This window comes from Sarcophilus harrisii, chromosome 1, assembly GCF_902635505.1.
Source record: "Sarcophilus harrisii chromosome 1, mSarHar1.11, whole genome shotgun sequence".
Lineage (NCBI taxonomy): Eukaryota > Metazoa > Chordata > Mammalia > Dasyuromorphia > Dasyuridae > Sarcophilus > Sarcophilus harrisii.
In genome coordinates this window covers 18,817,852-18,844,462 of record NC_045426.1, presented here as the reverse complement: position 1 = coordinate 18,844,462, position 26,611 = coordinate 18,817,852, and the positions used below count along the sequence as shown (strand labels likewise).

Sequence of the window (26,611 nt, the reverse complement as noted above, 5' to 3'; positions counted from 1 at the left end):
ATGGAAAACTGATTGACAACAAGAAGATGGAAATGTTGCTTACAAAAAACACCCAAAAGAAACTCTGTACCATGAATAACTACCACTTTTTTATGTTTAGGGACTAGATCTTTCGACTGATTCACAACACTGTCAGTTATGAAAAGGAGAGAGATGTTGGGAGTAGAAGATTTATGGTCTAGTTAAACAAGGCTTACAGATCTCTAGGAATTTCTAAGGATACCAAACATAGCATATGTGGCTGACCGTCATACTGCCACTTGTATTATGAACCCCGTAGTATCATCAACCCTACAGATTTCAAATGAGATCCAACTCAAACATGAATAGGGAGAGTAAAGTTATTTTATTAAATCATGCACATCACGTGTGTTAGTGCAAATAGTTTAATCTGTATTCCAGAAATTCTATTGTACTTTATATCTTTACAAAATAGATTTAAAACAATTATTTACTTTAAAAAATGTAATTCTGAAGTTAAGCATTTCAGAACAATATTTGCAATAACCTATATACAAGAGGTACAGAGTACCACTGGCATATGAGCATTCTGTGGGGGAATAGCTTCCTGCAACAGAAAAATGGTGAAATGAACAAGGTGATATTTCCTACAAGTCATCAGCGACTAATTCTTCCATAAATCTAATGGTTCTCCCAACAGCAAATCCCCAACAGCTTAAAATATAACCTTTAACATATAAACAATGACCCCCAAAACCTCACAAGGCAAATTATATGCTAAACTCCTATTTAAGTATTTGGCGAGACCTGTAGATTGCCATGGAGAATCCAAGCCAAATTCTGTGAGATTTTTCTCATTTCCATTTTCTAAAAAATCTTCACTCCGTTAATACTTCAGTATAATAGAGAGACTTCAGTAAACTTTACTGACATAACCGTCGAGCTCACTTCGTAGCTTGGGTGTTTAACTGATAAGATCCCAACTGAAGTAGTGCTTCTCATGAACAAAACTACTCAGTTTAAAAAAAAAAAAAAAAAAAAAAAGACAAAAACAAACAAACAAACAAACAAACAAAAAAAAAAACACAAGCCATTTGCATCCCTAACCTTAAGATTCCCTGGGTTTACAGAAATTCACCTCGTCCAGTAGATCGATTAGCTATAGATGCACTCCAAACTCTCATAACAAAGTTAAGTCAATAAAAGTTTATCTAAAGAAGACACATTTTTCTTTTTTTTAAAGCAATGTTTGGAAGAATAAGTGAGGAGAAAAAAAAACAAAAAACAAAAAACCATGCTTCCTAAAATGTTGTAGATGAAAAGTAAAGATCTCTTTACTTTGAATGCATAAAGTTGAATAAATTACATTCCAATTGAATAGTTTGGTTTACTTGTTGCTGTAGTTGTGAAATGGTTAACTTTTTGCTCCCAGAAATACTTCAGTTCACTCAAGAAAATACACACACCATTACAAAGTTTTTCCAGGTTGATGCCATCCACATCTTCAAGTCACTTTAAGGCTGCACAAAAGCATGTATATTTCTCAAGTCACTGCTAAAACAGAAGAACCTTTTCCAAATGTGTCTTTTCCTTGAAAAATCTATGGAAGTAGAAGTTGTCTCTAAGTCTTGTTCCCAATAGCTCAGTGGTTTATAGCAAGTAAAAATGGTGTCAATATGTAAAAAAAATATATGTGCATATATTTATTTCAAAATGATAGGCACTGAGCACACAGTGCCTCTTTTCCCATGTATTTATCAGTTGTCTGGTTTGGGTGTCCAATCAGAAAATGAATTATCTGGCAATCAGCATCTAGAGTAAAATAGCCATAAACCTAAATGTTATAAATAATTTGGTACCAAGAAGCCTACTTTAGGCCACCATAATATTTAGAATCTCAACATACTAATTAAAAAAATTACATGAAAAATTGCAAGCAAATTATTGCTTACAGTAGAATAAAGTCACAATTTTATTCCCTCTTTATAGACAGATACATTTTATACAATTTAAAGCAATGACCCGACTGTCCTTTTCTTGCACTTTTGTTGTATTAAGAGGTAAAAAGGAAGAAAATGGATCTGTTCTCCCCGCCAGCTTCTAAGAGGAGGGCAGGGTATGGAACCAACCAAAGTTCTCATGGTGAAGCTCTGGTTAGGCCTGGTACATACAACACTACGGCTGTCACAGCTACCAGAGCTGCCAACATGGGCATCCAAGGCCAGTGTCTCTGTGTAGAAAGAAACCAAGAGTCAATATCACATTTCCCTCAGTCTGTCATACCACCTAGTGACCTAAGCCCTCCATTCAAAGAGTCTTGAGAACTCATGACAAAGCCCAGTGAACTTTAACTCTGCTTCTCGCTATCTGAAAACCTTCTTCTTAAACTTCTTAAACCAGGAAGACTCATTTAAAAAAAAAAAAAAAAAAAAAAACAAAGGAAAAAAAACCCCAACAACAAAAAAGGCAATGTGACCAGCAGGTCCAACTCCAGTGGCCAACTGTGCAGAAGGAAAACACGTCACCAGGAAATGCCCTTAGTCGTTCTCAACCTGGCTACACATTTGGCACCTAGAAGAGAGACTTCCCCGTTAAACTGCTCAGAATTCAAGCTCCTTTCTTTGTACTATTACCAAGGTTTTTCCATCAGTCTTAAATAATGAACTGTACAGAGTAGTTTTTACCATAATACATTTAGACTAAATTTTAGGTTTCTCAATTAAAATCCAGCATGAGATAAGTTACACAAGAGGGTGAGTGTAGACTGGGCCAACGGTAGCGTGACCTGAAGACCACACTAGACTTAAAAATAGATCGTTTAAAGTCTGTGTTAAGTATATACTTGATATTCTTCAGGTAGGCTTCAATTTGGCAGTTTGCATATTGGTTTCATGATAAACGAATGTGCTCACCAATTAGTAGCATCAAAGGGCTATGCAAACCAACCCGAAAGTCAACTTTAAGTCTTTCCTTTTACTGACCAATCTAATTTTGTGGTCAGCTTTCCTTTCAATTGTTTTCAGTGGGTACTGACCATCTTCCACCCCTAACCCCATCAAAAAAAATACAAACAAAAAACCCCAATTCCACTGTTTTTAAACTAATGTTTCTTCTATAACAAGTCAGAGATCTAAAAGCTATGGCCAAGGGTGTGTCAGAAGAGAAGAGCAGGGCAGGCTTAATCAGGTTTAACGAGTCCATTATTCCAATTTCATCCTTTTTCATCTTCTTCACAGCCACAGTGAAAAGAGAAAAAGTATTAAATAACTGCCACAGTATTAAGGGAATGAGTTGGGGAGGACAAATAAGCTGGCTTATAATGGAGAGGCAAACTCTTCATTTCTTGTTCAAACCTGAGTTAACTTTTCATTTTCTTTTGGAAAGCACTGACCGACACTGCAGCATTAGAGACGTAAAGTTTACTCTGCTTTTGCGAAAGACAAAGACCCAGCTGAAAGCTGAACATTGAACAACTGATACGTTTGGAATTAATTCACGGTTAGTATCACCACAAAGGAAACAGACAGAACGTTACATGATTAGTTGATTGTTGAGCTTGGGTGGGAGGAAGCACAAATGAAGGGTTTGCTTCAGGAAACAAAACATCTGTGTTGTTCCCCCATGCACTAGTTTACAAATATGGCACAGAGAGGTGACAGGGACGGACAGACATCGACTCAACAGGGAGCTTGTACCTTTCTCTACCACAATGGACCGTAACACCAAAACAGGAAAGCCAGGAATAGGCCGATGAAAACGGCTGGGACGGGTTGGAATATGGACGGCTAAAGAAGGGAAGGGAATTAAAAATCATTTTGTGCTCTAAAAATCAGATCAGATGATTGAGATGGGGGAAAGCTAAGTTATAGCATTAAGTTTGGCATGAATCAGAAGTATCAAAGACATCTAACATAATACAGAATGTTGGACTGTTTGTTGCATACAAACTTAGCATGTTATTCCTTTCAAAAAACAAGTCAAGGAATGGAATTTAACTACATAAAAATGCCTGGTTCAATTTAACATTAACTGGCCAAACCATTTGTTAGTGCACTGCCCTGGGTAGGAGCTATATGCCCCAAACCACTTTGGATAAGGTAACCATTGGAGATCACTAATGATTTATGATCCATCTGGTTTATTTCCTGACTCCTGGCCAAGGTCTCAGACCAATCCTTCCCTGAGGTATCAGGTGGAGTCATTTCTACGTTCTCCAGTGGCGAGGATGCTTCTTGAACTTGCATTAGAGGCACCAAATTAATTGTCTAGTAACCTCCCTTTCAAAAAAGGCAAGAAAAAAGCTGTACGGGTCTAAGTTACATGTTATCAGAGGGTTCATATTAAACTGGCAAAAAATATTCCAGTTCATTACTTCTCTTAGTAGATTATTGTGCTACTACTGAAACAAATTTCAATCGTGGGGTATGTGTGTGGGCACATATGTGTCTGTGCATTAACGAAACGTGCTGAAACAGTTTTATATCATGAAATGGCAAGTTTGTCTTGAACAAAAAACATTTTAGAGTTTTTCTTTTTAAACATCACTGAAGAGAGAAGTTATTTTTGAAACGATTCTGAGGACACAGGGGCTACAATTCTGATTATGCTAGATGCCTTTTTAGAGCAATTTTTTAAAGAAATAGAACTGAATTTCCACAATCAGGAAAGTATAATTAAAACTAAAGAAAGAAGTAACTTTAAAATATAAATTTATTATAGAGTCCTCCTATAGCTATTAAAATAGAAATAAATTATTGTCACTTGGTTGTAAATATTCCATCCAGGGCTTATCCCCAATTGAAAAGACCTCAACTTGTGAAGCAAGTCCAGATCATATGTCAACAGAGAGTAGCCTGGGGAAGGACAAACCGTGTATGACCAGTGAAATGCACGGCGACGTGCGCGGTGCTGCTCTCTTACAGGTGGTGCTGCCAATCAAGCCTCATGCCAGCGCCCACAGAAACGTGCCGGTCACGACCACTGCAGTACCCAAAGCAGTGACAGGAGACTTAGAAGAGTCAAAGCTACTAACACTTGCAGTCAGTCACACTGAAAGAACACCCACCAGTCAAAGCTCACGAGGTCGGCAAGGACCAAATACACAAAACAACATTAAGGGGATCTAAGGTTTCTTTTAAAGAGCAAATACAAACTCTTGTTATTGTTTAGATCATAACATTCTTCATTATACAATATTTCCAAAAAAAAGAAAAGACCGGAGTAACCTTCCAACTATATATATATATATATATATATATATATATATATATAACTAAAAAGCATTGTGCCATTAGATATGGCTGGAAAAAAACCCAACCTGGGCCTTGATATGATCTGGATATAAAAATAGGGGATTAAAAAAAAAGTCTTCTGGTGCCCACGTCAGTCATTGGGGGAGGGGGTATCCCAGAGATTACAGTGGAAGACAAGGCAACTGTGGAAGGTGTGAACTTCAGACCCCACCTCAGAAGAGAGGCTGCTCATCAGGAGATGCTTCCTCTTCCCCCAAATTGGGGTTTCCCTCACCAAAGCCCCAGTACTTACCCATATTGGTGTCCTATTGCTGCCCACCAGTGCTTCAATGAGCTCCGTTCTTTGGGCACGGTGGGCTGAGTGTCCACCATGACACCAGTGGGTAACACTTGGGGACACCAACTGAAGCCCAACCATCTGTGTCCCTCATCCAAACCTTCCCCGAGTTTGTAAAGACTTACATTGTTTCCTTTTTCTTGTAGCTGCTTCAGGGTGTCTTGACATTGTCTGAGCTCATTGGTGATGGACTGTTTTTCCTGCTCGGTCCTTTCAAACTTCACCTCCAGCTCGGAAAGTTGAGACTGTGTCCTTTCATACTATAACAGGCAAAGAAAAAACAGTGGGCGGACCCCGCTTAGAATGGGCGTGCAGCCGGGCTGCTCCTTGGGCTTCTACACTGTCCGGGACAATCGTGGCAGGGAGAGCCCAGCCTTTCTTGGAGGAGTCTTCACTGCGACTCCTGGCAGCAGGCCTTTGTGGCCAAGGAGTTTTACAATCTACTACCAGCCTTTGAGCTCTCAGAAGATCCCTCCCCATAGAGCTCCCAAGAGAGGATGAGGGAATAGGAAAAAGACAGCTCCAAAGCTTCAGTGACAAGAGCCAGCAGGAACGTCTCCTCAGGGAAACACTCCATGCTCTGCAGTCCTGAAGCCCCCAGGGCTACGTCCCAAGAAACTGCTCGTGGGCCTCCCAGCCCATCTCCCTCCCGCCCCAGCCGGCCCAGCAGGTTCTTCCCTGTGCCTCCCCGCTTTCCAAACCTTCTACCCGGTGTCTACACTAGTCCTTCCCATGTATCTCCACTTGCAGGGCCACCAGCCCAGTCCGAGACCTGGCCCTGGAACTATTTTAACTATTAACTCTTGTTAAATAGCCTCTCCACACCAAACTCTGGCTGAGCTACAATGTGACCGAAAGCGCGCTCTCTCTCTCTCTCCAGCTGTATTTTGCATTAAGCCCCATGACAAACTGGACATGCCGGCCCATCTGAAGCCCTCAGCTCCTCCCTGGGCTTGACACCCCAAGCCCTGGGTCGGGTCCTTTGTCCCAGCTCTCCCCGCCTTCTGGAGGGAAGCCTGCCTTCATTTTCTCCTGCTTCGGACCCAGAGTTTCCTTTAAGGCTCAGCCCAAGTCCCTCCGTGGAGCTTTGCCAAGGTCTTTCGTTGTTTTGAATGTGATTCTGCTGGGACTGGTGTGCAGCAGAACATAAGCTCTGAGGGCAAGCTGTTTCTTCAGCTCTAGAATTTTGACACAATGCCGCAACTCAGGACGATTCCTATAAATGTCTGATGAATGAAACGGACTCGACTCTAGCTCTGTTCTGAAGCTGCAGGTAAGTGCCATCTCTAGGAACCTACAGGTTGGAGGTTGTGATTGAAAAGAAGGGTTTAACTCGAACATAGTGTGTGCTACTGACAAAACAAACAGCAGGACAGTACAGACAGAAAAGCATGTCTGTGGCTGGGTGTGAACAGGCCTCCCACAGCCTCTGCTTTTCACCTCCTCAAATGAAAGGAAAGACAAAACAGCAAGTTTTCAAAGGGACAGAAACACAAGAGTTGAATATAAATTAAACAAAGCAAACTGAATCCAGTCCCTGTCCCCCCCAAGATTTCCAATTACTGAAGATTCTTTTTGTCCCCAAAGCTCTCCCCACCAATGTCTAAGGTCAATTTCATTTTGTTAGGGACTGAAATTTCATTAACTATGTAGGTTTTTAAAAATGCAAATTATTCTTGGAATATTAAACTAGGTGATCTCTAAGTTCTAATGCTGAGAGTCCATATCAAGAGTCAGTCTCGGTGTAAGGACCTTTGGAAAACAGATTAACTTCTACTGAGATCAGTTGTACTTAAGAAAATGTGGCTGGTTGGTTATGGTCTTTTTTGAGGAGGAGGAGGAAGAAGGATGGTTTTGGCATATGAGGCAAAGCTGGGGCTGGGCCAGGAGGCCTGGAGGGTCACTGACGAGGGATGCCCAGGACAAACTTCTCGCCAGGTTCCAGCCCGATTGTCGACCCAAAGGCCTGCAGCTGTTTCCTTGGAGCACAGTCTTTCCCTCTGCCTGGCCAACAGGCTCTTCCAGTACCAAGTCCTCTAAACCTTGGCACTGCAAGGTGCATCGGGCACAGATTCAGATGAGAAGATGAGGGGCTCAAAGAGAAGGGCAAGAGACCTTCTGTGTTCCTGGCTTGGTGGCCATCTTGACTACTCCTCTCTGTCTGGGGTTCAGCAGAAAGCCTCTTGGACCAAAGTCCTCAACTGGGGACCCAAACCCAGGCAGGACATGGATACGTGACTGGGCAGGTTGGAGAGACACCAATCCCTGCCTGCCTTAGCTTTATAGAATACTTTTCTTCATGCAATGGAACCCAGAGACCTGGGGTGAAATCCTGCCTCTGCAGCTTGCTACCTGGTTTCCCTCTGGCAAGTCACCTCGACTTCCTTTTCTATGAAATGATCATTGTCCCCTCATGGTCTTGACTAGCGGAAATACCCTGGCAGGGGTCCCCAAGGAGGACAGCGAGTTTCTGGATGGGGGGGCTGGGCCTGGAGTCAGCAAGACTTCCCGAGTGCAAATGTAGCCTCCAATCCTTCGGAGCTCAGTGACCCTGGGCAAGTTATTTAACCCTGTGTGCCTCGGTTCTTTCTTCTGTTAAATGAAGTAATAGCAAACTCCTCCAGTATCTTTGCCAAGAAAACCCCCAATGAAATCTGAACTGAAAAGCACCTGAACAACATGCTTGTTCCTATTATTTCAAAGAAAATAAGTTGTCTGCCAAGCCCAATATAAGCGTTTCTGAATTCTCTGCCCCTGGCTTCCCGTCTTATAGTTTCATCTTCCCATCGACAACCACCATGACGATAAGAACAGTGAGTCTGTCTGTCTAACCCTTTAGAGTTCACAAGTGGGTGCAGCGGTGAGGGGGGAGTGTGTGAAGTCATCTGGATTACTCTGGAAAGTGTTTAGAGATGAACTTCCATGTAATGTAGTGCCAGCAGCCTGAGTCACCCAGCTACCTTCCTTAGCTTGAGCTAGGAGAGTGGGGTAGATAACCTAGCCCCTATATTACCTGATGCCGTGAGAAAAAGGAAGGTGAGGAGGGAGCGTGAAGAGAAATGCATACAGGTATACAAAAGCAATACCAGTTAATTTCCAGTGAATTCCATATACATGAAGCGTTACATATTCACAAAATTTTGGATAATAGAATAATATACAAGAAGTTTTGAGTTGAATCACAGCAAAAGGAAGGATAAACCATCTCATATCACAAGAATATGACGACTCCACACAATTATGCCATGTTAATATGAAACCAGCTAAAAGGGAAATTGCACATGAACTGCACTGGCAAGCTCAGACAGTCAAATGCATGGCTGCCTTTAATGCAATCCAGTAACTACCAACACTCAAGAGGTTGGGAAAACATGTTACTGTCCTTGAGTATTAAGTTCAATGACTATAATATTCATAAGATTAATGGAACAAAATGATTAATGCCTTCATATTAACATACAACTGAACCATCTTCCATAGGCATAATTCTTCCTGGATTATAGAATCATGGAATATGGGTGACAAGATGGCCACAAAGTGCTGAGGTCGTTTAAACAATGGCATATGTAATTTGGCACACAATTTGTGATCCAGCAAATGGTAAGTAAAGCCTCTCTTTGATTGAACATATTTAACAAAAGACAGGAAGCACGCATTACAGAATAAAAATACCGACAGAAAACACAAAGAAATTTACAGTTTTCTTGCAACAAACATGAAGACAGAAGAACAATCATTTTCAAGTTTGACACAACAAAGAAAGAAAAGCAAAAACAAAACATTACACGGAATGAAGAAACATCTTCTAATAACTGCCACGGGAAATGCATAATAGACTGATTTGTCTTGACTCATTAATTAATAATCCTCATTCAATAATCACTAGCACCCGTGGTCAGAAGGTGGAGATGCTGCCACAGTCCCTTTCTAAAGGTTGTCAAGATTCTTAGCAGGAACATCTGTACAACAGGAAATATTGGCTCCTGAAGAGCCCAGTGAGTGGCTGTTTACTGTCAGTTGTCTGTGATTTCAAAGATTAATAGAATTGCAAAAGGCTCCTCTCATTTAAAAAAAAAAAAAAAAAGGATTGAGAACTACTATGCTTCCGATTAACCTAATCCCTTATTAATTTCAAGGAAGAGATTTATGAATAAAAGGTCTCTGAATGTGGAGGCTATTATAAAGTGCAAACATTCCTGGGCATTAAGAAAAATGCACAGAAAATCCTTGGGCTACTCTTTGCTATACAATCAAATCTCCCAGAAGGCAAATCTTCCTAATAGATCCAAGAGAGCAGAACCCAGCATGGCAGAAGTGACGGTCAAGCAGCAGTGGTCAGAAGGTATTCTGCCACCAGGGACAGATGAAACAATCGGATAGAAAACGTCTCCTGATGTGGGGAGTTAAGGAGGGCACAAGAACTAGGAAGGAAACCAGAGCTCTGCCGACTGACAGCCAGGCTTTGGGCCGGGTCCTCTTCACTCCAGGACCCCAGCATCATGGCGCCCTCTGACCCTGGGCGCCACTAGCGCTCTCTGTCCTCTCTCCCTGGCCTTTGTCGTGGAGTCCCATCCCTGGGGTCTGCACGACGGCTCTTCCCTTTACCTCTTTCTGCACCTCCCTGGCTTCGCTCTCAGCCTTACTGAGCAGCGTCTTCCAGCTGGCAGAGTCCCGATGGTGCTGCTCCTGCATGGACCCCACCTGGCTCTCCAGCTCTCTCCGGGTCTTCTCCAGCACACTCATGTTATTGCTGAGCTCCAAGCTCTGCTTCTGAGAGCTGCAACACAAAAGCCAAGTTATGCTCTGCCCGAGACCCACAGGGGTTTTTAAAGATGCTTACTATTTAAAAAATAATAATGATTAAGCACTCCCACCAACATAGTAAAACAGAGAGGATGATTTGTATGTGGAAGTACAAATCTCTAGTATACTGAGTTTCTTCTAAAATATAAAATCCTTTATATAATTTTCAAAGCTATCAAACTTTTCTGTGACTTCTGACCTTCCCTCTATGCATATTTTAACATTTTATGTCAATATGAACCCAAACACCAAATAAAATAAGCTTCTTCACACAATAGGAAAAAAATGTCAAAAAATGGAAATATTCATTATACACTTAATTTCAACATATAATAACTCTGAAAGTTCTCTTGTCTCTTTTGCACAGTGGAAAAAAAAATGCTTCAAGAAGCTTTCTTTCTTTCTTTCTTTTAGGGTGTGGTGGAGGTGCTGAAGTAAGCTATCCATTCCAGCTAAAACCACATCCAATTTTATAGTCAATAAGCAATAAGTCAATAAGAATGACATCTAACACCGAAGTATTACAGCAAGTTAAAAAACAAAAGGAATACTTGCTTTTCTGAGGACTCAATCTTATATATCTCTTTTCTTCATATGGTGTTTAGGAATTCAAAACGTGGGACATATACTATATGTGGACAGATTCAGTAGCATGAATGAGGCAAAATCCATTTGTATTTGAAAGGTGCTATGTGACAAAATTTTTCTAGGAGAATCATATTCACAATTATGCTATATTTATAAGTAAATATTGCAATACATTAGCATTCCCCAAGGAAGTCTAGACTAACGCTCACAACAAGGGGTGGGATTGACATATTGGCTACAGATAATTGACCTCCCAGTATACCCTGCACAAAATAGCTATTGAATCAACAATGCTGATTATGTCAAATTGAAATATAGTAAGCATTTCACTACAAACAAGATATAGATGTGTAAAGACTGAGATAAAGAAATAACCTGCATTTCCCTTATGAATTACATACCTATGCAATTCTTTTTCCTGTCGCTGAAGTTCTGATGAAAGTGAAACATTTTCCTTTTTCAGAGAATGACATTCTGCTTCTAATATACTCCAGTCTTTTCTCAACTTCTCCAGCTCACCTACAAGTTAGTCAACCAAAAAGGATTATGCCATAGTGTAATAAAATAATTTTTTTAGAGTAACTAAAAAAATACATTGATTAGGGAATGGTTAAACAAGTTGTAGCATATGAATGTGATGGAATACTATTGTGCTATAAGATATAATGAGCAGAATGATTTCAGAAAAAGATTTCTGATTTACACAAACTGAAGGAAGCAGAACCAAGGGAATGTTGTACACTGCAACAGCAATATTGTACAATAAAGAACCGTGCATGACTTAGCTATTCTCAGAAATACAATGATTTAAAAATAATCCAAAGGACTAATTATGAAGCATACTATCTAATTCCAGAAAAAGACTGATACTATCTGAAAAAAACTGAAGCATGCTATTATTCACTTTCTTTCATTCTTTTTCAAAAACTTTGAATCTTTGTGTATAAAACAACTAATAAGGATAATAATTATGTAAAACATAATTGTACAAGTAAAAACTTTACCAAATTGCTTACCATTTCAGGGGTAAGGAGAAGGAGAAGATAGAATTTGGAAGTCAAAAATTTTTTTAAAAATGTTTTTAAAATTATTTTAATATATGATTTTTGGGGAAAATCAATTATTAAAATTAAAAACAAAACAAAAACCCAAAGAGGAAATAAGTCCAGTTATCTTAATTTCATTTAGAATCAAATCTCTTTCCCACCCAACCATCAGAATTACTACCATCTTAAAGAAGCAGCAATTATTTACATTTCCTCCTCTCTATTTAATCCATTTATTCTAATAGTACTGAATAAATCAGTTTAGAAAGTCCCATACAGTATATGACTCTAATAAAAATGCTAGTCCTATTTTTACATTCTGAAAATAAAATTTTAAAAAGCTACTAAGTCTATTCTAAATTACAAAACTATCTATGAAAGAATTTCCAAATCAAAGTTTCTCTACTGGGAATATTTATCATCAGAGAAAAGAGTTGCTCTATAGATAACAAAAGGAAGTCATGTTTGATTTTTTTTTTTAAGCTGACAATGAAAGAATCTCATAATAAGGACAAAGGAGAACAGATTTGCACTCATCCTTTTGGGAAACAGAAGACTGATGGAAAGCTCATGGAAATTGTGAGAAGAATTAGAGAGGCTCTCTAAGAGTTCATACTTCTTCCTGAATACTGTGAGTCTTTATATTATTTCCATTCTAATAAAAAAAATCATCAGAAGATATGATTCCTCTCCAGAAGAGTCTACATGCAGGGTTTTCTTCTAAAAATGGTCATCATGCAAGTACTGCCACTTTTAAAATTAGTGACCTCATATTCTTGAAGAGGGACTAAAATATAGATGAACTATTTTCTTCATACCCTTTAAACCTCACATTGTTAATGTAATCTAATCTACAACAGATATATCCAGCAGGCTCCATATTCAGATTTTAGATGGTCACTTTTTATTGGTGAATTTGGACCCTGAGGTCTTCTAAAGAGATGGATTTTTGCCCTTCTATGATTTCCTTTATCTTTATTAGAGGCTTCAAACATCAGTCAATGATATGTTTATTATAATTATATACCATGTTGCCTACATTTAGACTAATACAGCTATGAAGGTATATACTTTTAAACACAGTTGCTTAGTGAGTTTCCAAATATAGGCTTCACCATCTGTATGGCAAAGGGTAAAGAACTGTTCCAAGACATGCTACAAACATAACATGGTTATTCTTTCTGGACAGGACAGAAACTTCACCAGAATTTATTATCTAACTCCTGTCCACATGTCTGATGGAAGAAAAAAAGAGGAGGCTGCCTGTTGTTAGTGCAATCTACAAGATGACATCCTGGCACATTCTGGGACTGCCTTGGACCCTCACTAAGTCGAAGATGGAAGAATGGAGGGTGAGCCACTAGAACATAGAGCAGAGGTGCTGCCGGACTCCTTCGTCAGGTCTGTTCTTTATTCATCTTTATACGTGTGTGCACAGAGGCTTGTTTTTTTTTTTTTTCCCTTAAGTCAAGCAATTTTATCAAGGTCAGTAGAGAAAATTTTGGAGGAAAATGGATTAAACTGCCTTACAAATACAGTGAAAACAAAACTTTTCTTATAATTGCTGAAATCTAAAGGTTAAATTCTTGGTTTAAAAAAATTTTTTTTCAAACATGCCATTAGTAGCAAAATAGTTTTTGAATTTGAAATATGTTTATTTCACTGCAAAATGAGCAGGTTAACTAGATGCTACATAAAGCATCCAACATTAAAATCCCTATATATACTCTTTTTTTAACATCAAAAGAAAAAAAAAGCCTTAATATCTACTTTGTGAAATGAAAAATGATGAAAAATCTTATGATTCCTAAAGAAGTATAACGTTTATAACTTTTAGCTGGTCTAATTTAAAAACTTGTATTTTGTTTTGTTTTTCTTTTAATAAGCATTTATTTCTTTCTCTCAACTCACTGGGGGAAAAAAAGGAAAAACAAAACCCTTGTTACAAATATACATAGTAAAGAAAAATAAATTCATGTACAGGTCATGTCCTTCTTTATATTGATCAATCACCTTTCAAGAAATGAGAGTAGTATACTTCATCACTGATTTTCCGGAACTGTGACTGATCACAGCATTGATCAGAATTCTGAAATCTTTCAAAACTGTTCTATCCCTACAATGGTATAGGGATTGCTCACTTTCCTCTGTATCAATTCAGACAAGTCTTTCCAGGTTACTCTGAGACGATTCTTTTGTCATTTTAGATGGCAGAATAGTATTCTACCATATTCACATACTAAAAGACCCATATTCTTATAAATTTGAATCAGTTCCTTATATACGTTAGAAATGAAATCGGAGAAATGTGCTATAAAAATCCCATCTACCTACCCAGCCTATGGCTCCATTAACTGTTTCCCTTGTAATTTCAACTGCATTGGCTTTGTTTATACAAACCCTTAAATTTCATATAATCAAAATTGTCATAATTATCCATTTTATCTTCTAAGATCTCTTGAATTCTTTGTTCAGTCACAAAGTCTTCCCTTACTCATAATTCTGAAAGGTACTGCCTTTTTGATGCTCTAAATTGTTTATAATATGACATTTTACATCTAAGTCCTACATCTATTTGAAACTTATCCTGGTATATAGCGTGAGAGATGTTGACCTATACCTAACTTCTATCAAAATATTTTCCAAAATTTTGACAAAGTGATTTTCTTTTGCTAATTGTTGGGATCTTTGGGTTTATACATTACTGTGTTTGTGGTATATGTAGTCTATCCCACTGAAACCTCTTTTCTTCCCACTTTGTAAAAAATCTCCTTTGATAACTGCTGACCTTTTGATTTTTGTTCTGGCTTTACATGGTAAATTCTTTAGTTGTTTAAACTGTATAGCACTGAACAAATCAATGTAGTATTTATTTTAAACATAAAGTAGTTAACATTCTTTTTATTTTAGTTTCCCTCCTTAAGAAAGCAAGCCATCTTATATGGATTATATGTATACAATCATAATAAGCATGTAGTTATTTTAAAGGGGAATTTTTCTATCTTTTCCTCGTGGGTTTCAATGGTAAGAAAACCAAAATGCTAATGATTTAAGTGGATTTATTTCCTATCTCACAACTTTGGTAAAATTACTGTTTTAACTGATTTTTAGCTGGCTATCTAAGGTGCATTCATCTAGTAAACCATTTCATCATGTGCAAAAAAATGATAATTTTTGTCTCTTCTATCCTAAAAAAGTGGATAAGCTATTACAGGGGAAGAAAACGGCCCGTGGCTACCAGAGAGGCCCACTTGTGCCTTTAGCATTCTCCACCCTGATGACCACAACGCTGACTGACCTTGCAGCCTGGAGGACTCCTCTTTCTGCTGGTCTTCACACTGCTGGCAGCGGAGCTGAAAACTGGACTGCAAGCTGAGGATCTCCTGCTCGTACTCGGAGGCTGCCTTCCGCCACCGCTCCAGCTCTTCCCGAACCTTCTGAAGCTCGACTTGCAAGGAAGCGATGTCAATGTCCCGCTCCGAGGCAGCCTTGTCTGCTACTTGTTGAAGCAGCAGAATTTCATCCTGTGCACTGAGCAAATCGTGCTTTGTGCTAGTGATTTCACTTTCCTTTTCTTCCCGAAGGTTCTCCATATCGGTATGTAACTTCTGCAATTGGGCTAAAAAGGAAAAGGATATGAGGGATAACAGAAATGAACTTCAGATTTCGTGGTCCATACAGCTCTTTCCTTTTCTCTCTGACCAATGGACCAAAAGGTACTTTGAAAGGCACTTAGTCATCCAGGACCAAGACAGGGTTATTGTGATTTTAAAAGGGAAGATTCCATCCTGCCCTAGACAAAACCACAGTCCTGTATGAATACGATTGCCCAAGTTTCAGATAAAGAGTAAGTTAAAAGGAATAAGATCATCCATAGTGAAAGAATCCTTTTCTATATCCCATCCTTAGCTTGAGAATATGACTTCCTTTATGAAAACTTCCTAGAAACTCAAATGGCTCATGAGCTCCGGAACTTTTGTTTCTGTGTTTATCTCTTTGATTTCTAGTATGATGTGTGGAACTGCTGGTTGACCATATCTATTCCACCTCTCCTTCCACACACCCCCACTCACTGCCAACGTACTTCTGAAGTGGCTTTTTATGAATCAAAGATTAAAACTTTATATTGATCCTTGTTCGATTTCTTATTAGTTTCAGTCCAATGTTCTAGCTTTTCAAGATATTTTTGAATTCTGTCTCTTTTAAGTGAAAAATTCTATGCTTCTCTGCACAACTATTCAGGATCTAACCCTCCTGATCTTTGTTCTCATTTCCGAATCTGAGGGGCTTGTTCCTTGTTACTGGGATAATGATAAGGACTTTGCCTTCTAATATTAGCCAGGACAACTCATCTGTAGTTTGTCATTTAACATACTGGATTTCTTTATACCTTTTATTACGGATAGGCACTAGGGAAAAGTCCCTCATGTATCCTGATATCTTTGGTTCTGTTCTATTTCCTGTTCCTGTATTCTGTTGTCTTTTAATCCACTTTCTATGCTTAAATTATCACTGGTCATATATCTTGAGGTCTATTAAAACACATCACAGTGTCTTCAGAGTCACCCATGACCTTGATGGTCTGAAGACTGTGACATTTCATGATTTATAACCATATTGTACCAAGAAAAATATCAGTGGTTTTAAAAAAAAATCGGTTTTTAAATTTACATCAAGGAGTACTAGCTTAAGATAGACAAAAGCATAGTGACATTTACTAAATAACCTAGTCTATTCTCTTCTTTTTCCTATTCATTCTGGGCTCAGATCACTGTCTAAACAATAGTATCTTTACAAGATTTAGAGACTGAACAGCTTTATAAAACGTCCATTCAATTTGCATATCAAGAGTCTACATTTTTCCTTCACCCAGTTTATTCAGTGTTTTCCTAATAACAAATATCAAATGACGCACAAAACAGAACTGTTCATCAGCATTCTATACAATATCTTGACTCATTACAAGTAATATCCTTTAAAGATGAAAGATGATGGATTATTCCCCTGTGAAGAGTCTGGACCCTAAGATTTCTTATTCAGTGAGCGTGACCATGCAAAAATGCTCACCTAACAATGCAAATCAAAATTAAATAATTGAAGTCTTTTTCACCTTTTAAGGTAAAATTCATGGCTCTTTCATTAATAGCCAGTTAGGCAAAGAACAGAAGAGGAGGTTGTAAGAGGTGGTGATCAGCTGTCACTGCCTCTCATCTTCAAATAAATTGCTTCGTACCTTGGAGAACTTGTATTTGCTTTGTAGACTCCTCAACCTGCATTCGATAGGCTTTTCTTTCTTCTTCCAAAAGAGCTAAAAGTGAAAGTAAAAGTGATCTACTTTAACAAACAAATGACAAACTCAATCTTGGAGTTGACCAGCCCAACATTTTAAGTGAAATGCCCATCAAAAGTTTACTGTATAAAACCAAAATTAAGTAACCAACCTCAATTGTTAGGCAAGCAGTTTAAACATTTTAGTAGCACACGAATAAGGTAGTCAATGACCAGCACAAATGCTCCTTCCTGACACAAAGGCCAGTCCTGACGCCCTCCTTAGCAAAGACCTGTCCCTCCTCACCTAGGACTCTGTCTGAACTTCTCGAGGTTCACGTCTCTACATGGCATTCTGGCTGTTCAGAACTCAGCCCTCTGCTTTGTTGAACTGGCGTGAACTTGATGCCAGGACAACCGGATTTATTCAGTTTATTAAACTGCCTATTTCAAAGATGTGTGCTATTTATAAGTAACATGTTATAAAAGAACTGCTCACTGTTCTCAAAAATAAAAAAGGTTAAGTTCAGAAAACTGGCAACAAGATATTTCTATATCTACATAGTGCTGGGCACAAAGCAAGTGCTGTCTACTTACTGACATGTTGACATTTGAAAGGCACAGTAAGGCAAGTGACTCGCCTCCTCCATGTTAACTTATGATTTGCCCATTAAAAATAGCTAAGGTCCCTCAGAAGAAATTTTAAAAGTGATTTAGAAATGTTTCGTTTTAGCCCAACATCTCTCTTGGGCATTTAGAAGAATATAGCACTACAACATCAGTAATTACTGAAAGAGAAGGCAGCAGGAAGAGGGATTTCCCTGTTCCCCTTTTACGGTACTTTTTGGTCTAGCCTGAAAGGCTGTTGTGGAGGCTCATTTACCGCGGCCTCTTATTCTCTCTCTATGATCTTCTAGGAGGAAAGGATGGGAAGACGTGACAAGAGGAGTGGCTGTGGACAGCGCTAGTTGAAGACTTGGAACGCCTTGCAGCACCAGAAAGCTCCCTTAGACATAAGGAGGCAGAGGGATCACTCATACTCTCCCACTTAGGGCCTAGACCCTGGCTAGAATAACTTATCCTGGGTCATCAGATTAAGTCTTAAGTGACTGAAAACAGAAGGCTTTAGACTAATGTTTTTTCTTCTTTCATCATCTCATCGTTAACGCGGCCACTGAAGAGGCAAATCAATCTCGGTCTCACCTTGAAGTTCAGAGCATTTTTGTTTACTCGATCTAGCTAGCTCTTGAGCTTCAATCAACTCCTTGTGAAGATGCTGAATGTCTTGCTTTGTCTCAGTTTCAGACTGGGCCCCCTGCAATTCATCTGATAAAAACATGGGGTTTAAAGCCAAAGTTAGCATAACACATTCACCTCTACTCCTAATGAGAAGCAGCCTCTTTCCTGTTAGGCGTGCAGAGTTAGCTGGAGTATGTCTTCACAATGAGTTAATTGTAAGTTAAAAGTAAGCTATCAGTGCAATCTTTTTCCAGTTAGGTCTATCTCAGCATAGCGCAGCACAGCAGCAAAATACAGCAACATCTTCATTATCTGGCTACTATCCACCCAAGCACTCTGAACCCTAAAAAGAGCTGCGAGCGCAGAAGACTCTAGACGATGAAACGTGAGTGGTCTAAAGGGGGTAGGGGGTAGCATTTTTAGCCAGTCATAGCTGTTTGTGCCAAGCATCAGAAAAATAGTATGAGAAGAAAAGGAATGCCTGCAGAGACATGGTAGCTGGTAGAAGAGGCAGCAGAGGGAGGGAGCAGGCCCAAGGCAGTGAAGAAGCAGCCATGGAAAACAGTAAGAGAGCTAAGCCGTCCTAGATACTGCAGAATCCCCTGAAAAAACTGGTGTGTTACTGCAGAAAATAATGAATATTTACATGATAGTGGTAAAAGTAAAAAACAATAATAATAAGTAACAACATCAATTTAAGTGCCCAGATTCACACAACTAGTCAGTGTCTAAGGCTGGATTTGAACTCAGATCTTTCCTAACTTCTTCAGGCCCAGTACTCAATTCATTGACAATCCAGCTGTCTGAATGGATTCATTAAACTAGATAACAAGTTTTAACAATTGTAAGTCGGGAAATAATTTTATCTGCAAATTCTAAAATGTTTTAACCTCCTAACTATTCTGGAAAGCACTACTAGAAAGAGGAGAAGGAAAAAAAAAAAAAAAAAAACACCCAGTAACTGCTGGGAGACACCAGGCAGAACAACATCCTGGACTTGAAAGACCTGGTTCAAATTCTGGCTCTGCCCTTCATCCCTGAGCCCGTTTCCTCATCTAGAAGATGAGAGGCTCAGCAGCTCTGAAGCCCAAGATGCCTGGGGGAAGCATCACCTAAAAGGGATGCTACTAGTCCTATGATATCACTGGGATGAGGAACTCCTTCTACAACTGCAGGTGGGCACCCCCTGCAAAGCAGTCTGGGGCCCAAAACAAGCCACCACCACCCCCGAGAGCTTTGTCTCCAACCATGGTGACCCCACACCATTTGTGCAGAGACATCAGCTGCCGTTCATCCTTCCCACCCACTCCAAGATGAAGAGGAAAACCATTAGAGAACTCATAAGGAAGAGGAAGGCACCATGGCCAGCTGATGTTTGTCACAGAAATAGCTGGTGCCCACTCCCCTAAGCTGGCAAAGTCCAGCCCCAGTGCCCATGCGTGCACCCTATGGATGCTCTCAGCAAACTCCACTGCACCAGGGCCACCAAGGGTCTCATGGAGGAGGCCATGGAAGCTCAAGCCTCCAAGAATAAAGATGGCAGCAGAGCCATACTGGGGATCCCTCCCCCACACACCTCCAAAGGGCTTTACCTCCATGACTAAGTAAGTTGAGAGCACGAAGCCCACACAAAGATGGAGTGAGACCGTCTCCAGTCCAAGCCAAAGTAGCAGGTAAGCAGGAAAGAGAGGCAGGGAAAGGTGGGCCGCCATGGGAGAGGGCAAGACCATCTGGCACAGTCCCAGGTAAGGGGCAGTATCAGCACACCAGAGCCACAGTGCAGGGCAGACCCTGCTCACAATTCCAGGGCAGAAAAGAGCATGAGCCAGGAGAGCAGTAAGAACCCTTCTCCTTAGATCACAGTGTGTTGGAAGATCAGGAAACTTAAAGGCCCTGGAAGGTTCTCTGAAAATGGCTATAAAAAAAGCCCTGAAGCTTGGGGGAGTACACCCTCCAGCCTGGAAGCAGGGTCTAAATTAAGAGTTAAAAGTCAAATAAAAAGTTGGGAAAATGAGCAAAAAATAGGAAAAGATTCTAATCATAGAAGGTTACAATGATGACCGTTAGGTCTATTTGCCAGGTCAGTTGTTTTTTTTGTTTTGTTTTGAATATGAGATACACTTTCTACTTTTTTAATCTTCTAATTTTTTTTTTTAAATATTTTTTGCTGCCTCATGAAATGATTAGCTTCTATTCAGTCCATCCTAACTTAGAAAGCTTGATTCTTGGGTAAGATTGTTTAAGTATTGGGCCAAGATATCAATTACATTTCCAATCTGTTCTTCCACAGCTCTTAGTTTTGTTGTTGTTGTTGTTGTTTTTTCCCTCCTCAAGAGCTTTTATTCCACTTATAAAAAAAAAAAAAAAACATTTTAATTTTATTTTAAAAGCTTTGTTTTTCAACTCTTCTGTGAATTCTAGTTGAATTTGTGCCCAAGTTGTACTTTTCTTTGAGGCATTCTTCTATGCATTTTGAAGCCATTCTCTCCTATTTGTATCTTGAGTTTCAGGACTACAGATAGTTGTAGGGTTTTTTAATTCTTGTTTATTTAATTTTTTATAATGGTGTTCTTTTTTCTGTTTCCTCACTCTTTCAATCTATTTTCTTATTTCACACTTGAACTCAGGGTTGGAATCTGCACAATTCCTGAGGGAAGATGTGGGTTGATACTTTTGCTATTTTGATTGGGGGAGTGGAGGCAGAGATGGAGGGAAGTGTATTAAGCATTATATATTGCCAAGATCTCAGGGACAGCACATGGGAGCAATTTTCAGTGCTCCCAAAGTGGTCTGATCCAGGGGTTCTTTCTCTGGCCTGAATGCTGCAAATTCCTGAACTGGGTTAAGGCACAAGACACGTTAGATATTCTTGGACTCCGAAGGAAGATCTGCTAGTTCTGAGGTACCAAACACAGCACTTCAGGCTTCCCTCTGGTTTGGGATACCTGATCTGGTTGTTGTTCTTCAGGATGCAGAAGCTAGAATTTGGCTAGAAATTGAAACTGAGATCCTGTTCAGTTCCTGGAGTGGGAGTCACACTGCCTGCTGCGTCTCCCTTTTCTCAAACACTGTTTGGAGGAGTTTAAGGGGAGGGTTCACTCTTTAGCTCCACCAACAGTGAAATTGCAGGTGAAGACCATGCAGTCTTCAGAATGTCCCATAGTGCTTTGCTCAATGTAGAGCACACAATAGGAAATCAAACATTTGATGCCTATGGTAAATAATTAGTATCAATTGCTAATTTTACATTTTATAATACTACTAAATTATAATTTGAAAATGGTAATTATAATACCATTGAAGGTTAGATTTTCTTAAAGCACAGTGCCCTTCATCTAAACTAAGCCCTTCATCTCCAATACTGGAGGCATTGGGAACAAGACTAATACTTTACTTTTAGGCTAACAACAATAGGTTTTTAATTGTACAATACCCATCTCAAGTCATGATTTTACCTAAAGAATCTTACATATAATTATAATTATATTATTATAGGAATTATAATTAGTTATGGAAACCCTGTTATTCACTTTACTTAAATCACTGAAGTGAAAGATTTTCCAAAACATGTCAGAAACGTATTTGGGGCAAATCATCAAATGACATTTATCAAACACTATAAGCACTGAGACATTCTTTATCAGCTGAGACATAAAAAATAGAAGTCCCTGAACCAAAATAGTTACATAATTTAATGAGTATAACCAATAAAAACAACCATATACATGCCAATAAATGTTTGTAGAGCCTTTATTTGGAATAACAATGGTCAAAACTTCACCATTTACTAATGAGCCCATTTATATGCACTACTAGGTTTGGACAAGTGCTCATCATGCTTCAGATACTTATGTGGGAAAATGTCTCATTAGCTTGCTGTAACCTGGCTCCACTCCCACCACACTGAGCTCACAGGGCCCCAGTTCTGGCACTGAAAGGGCAAAGGCTGGTTAAAGGTAAAATTAAATACTATAAATATTCAATGTCCTTCGATATGAATTATGTTGTCCTTGTATTGATATAAGCCAGAGGTTTCATGCTGTCCCTTAGTTACTCTTATAATAACTAGGGGGTTAACTGAACTCTCCTTTAAAAATCAAAAGGCAACTACACAAATTGAGTGTTAGGCCGTGAGTGAGACTCATCTTCTTGAATTAAAATCTGGCCTCAGACAGCTAACCAGCAGTGTGACCCTTTGTCTAATAATCTTTGTCTCAGTTTCCTCATCTGTAAAATGAGCTGGAGAAGGAAATGGCAAACCATTCTAGTATCTGTGCCAAGAAAGTTCTAAATGAGGCCATGAAGAACTATCACCAACTGAAAAAACAACTGAACAACCACCACCACCAAAAAAAAAAAAAAAAAAAAGCTGATGAGTTCACATTCTAGAAATGAATGCTCATGTGCAATTCTTTTATGTTTCAAGTTATAAAGAGCTAAGTTAGTTGCAATCACTTCTATACAACATCTTTAAAGCACTGAACATGTACAGAGCACTATGCTAGGAATTCTGCCTTGCAAAACTATTTCATATGCATCTACATGAGAAAACTTTAAATAATCTAAATACCCTCCAGATATGTTGCATTTTCCAAAGCATTCTATTTTGAGTCAAAATGAAAACTTAAGAATCATTTTTAGGCTAGTGTGCACAACATAACGTCAACAACTCATTTGAGATTACAATTCTAAACATAAGAAATTACAACAAAAACGGATTGATTTTCTTTTTTGTGAATGTAACAAGTGATATATTCCAGCAGTTCTATTCAGCCTTATAAGTACCATTTAAACTGAGTATCACAGATCCTGGTCAAAAGTTCACACAGAGATTTTTTTTGTTTTTCATCTAACTAGAAATGATACTAGAGGCCACAACTCAAGAGACCATCTTCCTGAACTTGTGGCAGAGACCCAAATGCAGGCACAGCAGGAGCTAGTAGCCACAAAAACGTGGCTGCAGGTCTGTGGGGTGACATTGCCCAACAGTATCTGGCTCCATTGGAGAAGAAGCCAAGGAGGAGCAAGAGAGCAGGTGTTTGGCAAGACAGTCGGTGACAAGCACAGGGGCCAAGGCACTGGAAGGTCTGAGGACGGTTCCCAGCTGCACTGAAACAACCCAAAGGCAGGCCATGAAATGACGCAAGAGAAGACGCAAGAAAGGGAACGAAGAAGTAGAGTTAAAATGATTGTGAAGAGAGAGAACAGAGAATGTGTGTCCGACACTGGGCAGTATTCACAGCCACTCCCGAGTAAATACTAGAAGCTCTAAGATGAAAGAGCAAGTCAAGGATTCATGGAGGCTGCAAGGTTATGGGTGACCACAAAACCCAAGAGTAAGTCATCCTGGTGAGAGATTCAAGAGCACCTGGAAAGCAGGATGACCTAGAGCCGAATGACATGTATATGTATTGGAGTCCCAAAGAACACGGTGAGCCAAGTTCTCCACTGCTTGAGAATGGAGGGACTGTGGTCCAAGACAGCTGTCTGCATGGAGGCAGACTGCCTAGTTCCCACTTGTGCCAGCAAAAACCTGAAATTTGCATTAGACTGAACAACAATAAAAAAAAAGTTGGTAGGAAGCTACAGTGAGGGACTCCTTCCATCCTGGGAGTCAGCAAGAAGCCTGTGTACGTAAACAAGCTGGCGCTTTCCAATGAGAACAGAGGTATGCGGGATCTACAGGACCTTCGGTCCAAAGGTAGCCAAAGTAGAGGCCCCTGCCACAGGGGAATCAGAATGATACAACCCAGGCACCCATAGAACCAAGTCTGATACTATGTCTTGAGATGTCAGAGGCGAGAGGATTTCCAGCTCTGAACCTCAAGAGACAAAAAATAAAATAAAATCTATGAAGGAAAGAACTGGAAGGAGAATAAGTAACTTAGAAGAGAAAGTAGAAAACTTTACCCAGGGCACAGACTCTCTGAAAACTAAAAATGAAGAAAAAAAAAAAAAAAAATCAACGTTTACATAAGACAACAAGTATTTGGATAAAATCAAACAACTGAAAATAGAAAAGAAAATATAAGAATAAAGTAGATGATCCAGAGATTGGCAAGTGCCTGTAATAAAAAGGTGGACCGTATAATATAACCAACAGTTGGAATGAGCCTCAAAAGTAGAGATGTTAGTAGGAAGAGCAAGGAGTACATATACTCCCTCAAGCACGGAGAGAGAGGAGGGTTGTTAAGAAGAGAAAGATTCCATAAATGAGAAAGGTGGATAGAGATGTTATCTAAAGTTTTATTAAAAATGACCCATGGGGAAGAAGCTAAAACTAGGATTCACAAGTTTCACCAAGAGACCAATGCCATCACAAACATCTACATTTTTTCCTCATCAATAAAACATAACAGCTACTGTTTATAGAGAGTTTTTTAACAAATCATAGCTATTACAATAAAACTGTATGAGAAAGATATATAAAGTCAAGTACTCTGTTAGTTTTGGCTGAGGACACTTATTAGTGATTCAAAATATATCTCCTCAAGACATAATTCAAGGCTAGATTTCAATTTTTCTTTTTTCCTCATTACATCTCATTGAAGGAGAAATAGCCCCCAATTTGGAAAAAGTGATTGCCATTAGTATTTTGTTTCCACCAGGAGTACATACTCATTAACTTTAAATTTTCTTTTTAAAATCATCAAAATCATAGTGATAAGATAAAACATGAGATAAGAAAAAAAGGAAAAAAAAAAAAAAAACCTAGAAGTCCACATCAGAAGATACACAAACCAAACCAATATAACTCCCTTCAGTAAACTAAATCAACTAAATCAACAAAAATTAAATCAATGGTCTCTCAATGTCAATGTTTTGGCCTAATTAATTCTAATTTTTACCTTGAGAAAAGTACTGTCAAGCTATTGAAACTAATTACAAAAACAAGCTACAAACTATAAAGCCTGTCTTCTATATATCCAGCCCTTAACAAGTGCTCCTAAAAAGGCAAATACATAATTTTTTACAATTTATATAGCTTAAGAAAAATGAAAAACAGATGAATAAGAAAACCAAAAAACAAATAAAACAACAAAAAACCCCACTGCTATCGATCATTTCAAGGAGTCATTTATTTTTGGCACACACCTGCTTTGAAATTTGCCATCTGAACCGTCACCACCCAACTCAAAAGAATGTTGTCAAAAATCAAGCTACAAAATGCTTTCACAATCACTGAGAAAATGATATTTCACTACCAAGGGTGACAGTTACACACAAGGGCAAGGCTTTACCCTTTTTTAACCTTGGCTTAAAAAAGGTACGAGGGGAAACAGCCGCAGAGTTCCTCGGGATTACTCATAATCCTACAGTGAATGTCGTCAGTAGACTCCATTTCCCCTTCCTCACTAACTCTTTTCTATCTCTTTTCCTTTTTGCTTTCTTTGTTCTTCCTCCTCAAGTTGCCCACACTTTAGGTTGATCAATGAATAGCACATTCTTAGTCATGCTTGAGCGCCTACCGGCACTAAAAGGTATTTTTATTCTGCCTTTGGAGGAATAAAACCAAGTGAGATCACAACTGATAACATATACTCTAAAGTTCTTTCTTCAAAATATAAAGGAAGTAAGAACTTATGGTAAATGTACTATAATATAATTTTAGTTAAATAAAAAGTGATTTTTCTAATAAATTTTAGCAATATAATTTTAGTTAAATAATAAGTGATTTTTCTAATAAATTATCTAAAAATAACATTTGAACAATCCATCCAAAAGCCTCGATGTGTCTTATCCAATTAATTCCAAGACAAGTACAAAATAGAGTAGCATTCCTTTTTCAGACATTAGAAATTCTAATGAAACAGATATGGGGGGTGAACACCCTCCTCAAAAGAAACAAATTTGGGGACTCAGACACATCGATTTATTGATTGAAGCAATGATATGGCCAGGGTGGGGAGAGGTGGAATTGAGACATGGTTTTCTTCTCTACTAAATGAGTCGAAAAACCCAAGATTTTGTGGCACAGAAGCCCCCAAGGGTTTGGAATTTCTACCAAGAGCAGAGCGTGAGCACCAGTGCCTGTAAGGAAGCAGAGCAAATGAAATGCCTTTTCCTCTTCTCCCTGTTTTCACTGGCAGGAGAGTAAGACATCCCATTGTTTCCCA

The 26,611-nt window shown here is 39.0% G+C and overlaps 1 protein-coding gene across 5 annotated transcripts in view; it reads right to left on the bottom strand.

The window, feature by feature from the left end:
* Nucleotides 1–327: 327 nt before the first annotated feature.
* The window catches only part of SLMAP (sarcolemma associated protein), a 128,570-nt gene continuing 102,286 nt past the window's right edge, over nt 328–26,611 (bottom strand). For 2 of the 5 annotated variants that reach the window (XM_031953144.1, XM_031953153.1), the window contains 7 exons: nt 18,459–18,581; nt 17,221–17,295; nt 15,286–15,606; nt 11,343–11,460; nt 10,156–10,327; nt 5,676–5,810; nt 328–2,191 (listed from right to left, as the gene is read on the bottom strand). In XM_031953144.1, coding sequence (XP_031809004.1) covers nt 2,099–2,191; nt 5,676–5,810; nt 10,156–10,327; nt 11,343–11,460; nt 15,286–15,606; nt 17,221–17,295; nt 18,459–18,581 — 1,037 coding nt within the window. In that variant the 3' untranslated portion in view covers nt 328–2,098. Of the gene's footprint in view, nt 2,192–3,656; nt 3,747–5,675; nt 5,811–10,155; nt 10,328–11,342; nt 11,461–15,285; nt 15,607–17,220; nt 17,296–18,458; nt 18,582–26,611 lie in introns of all 5 variants that reach the window. The other 3 variants (XM_031953162.1, XM_031953172.1, XM_031953148.1) reach the window with 2 other exon arrangements.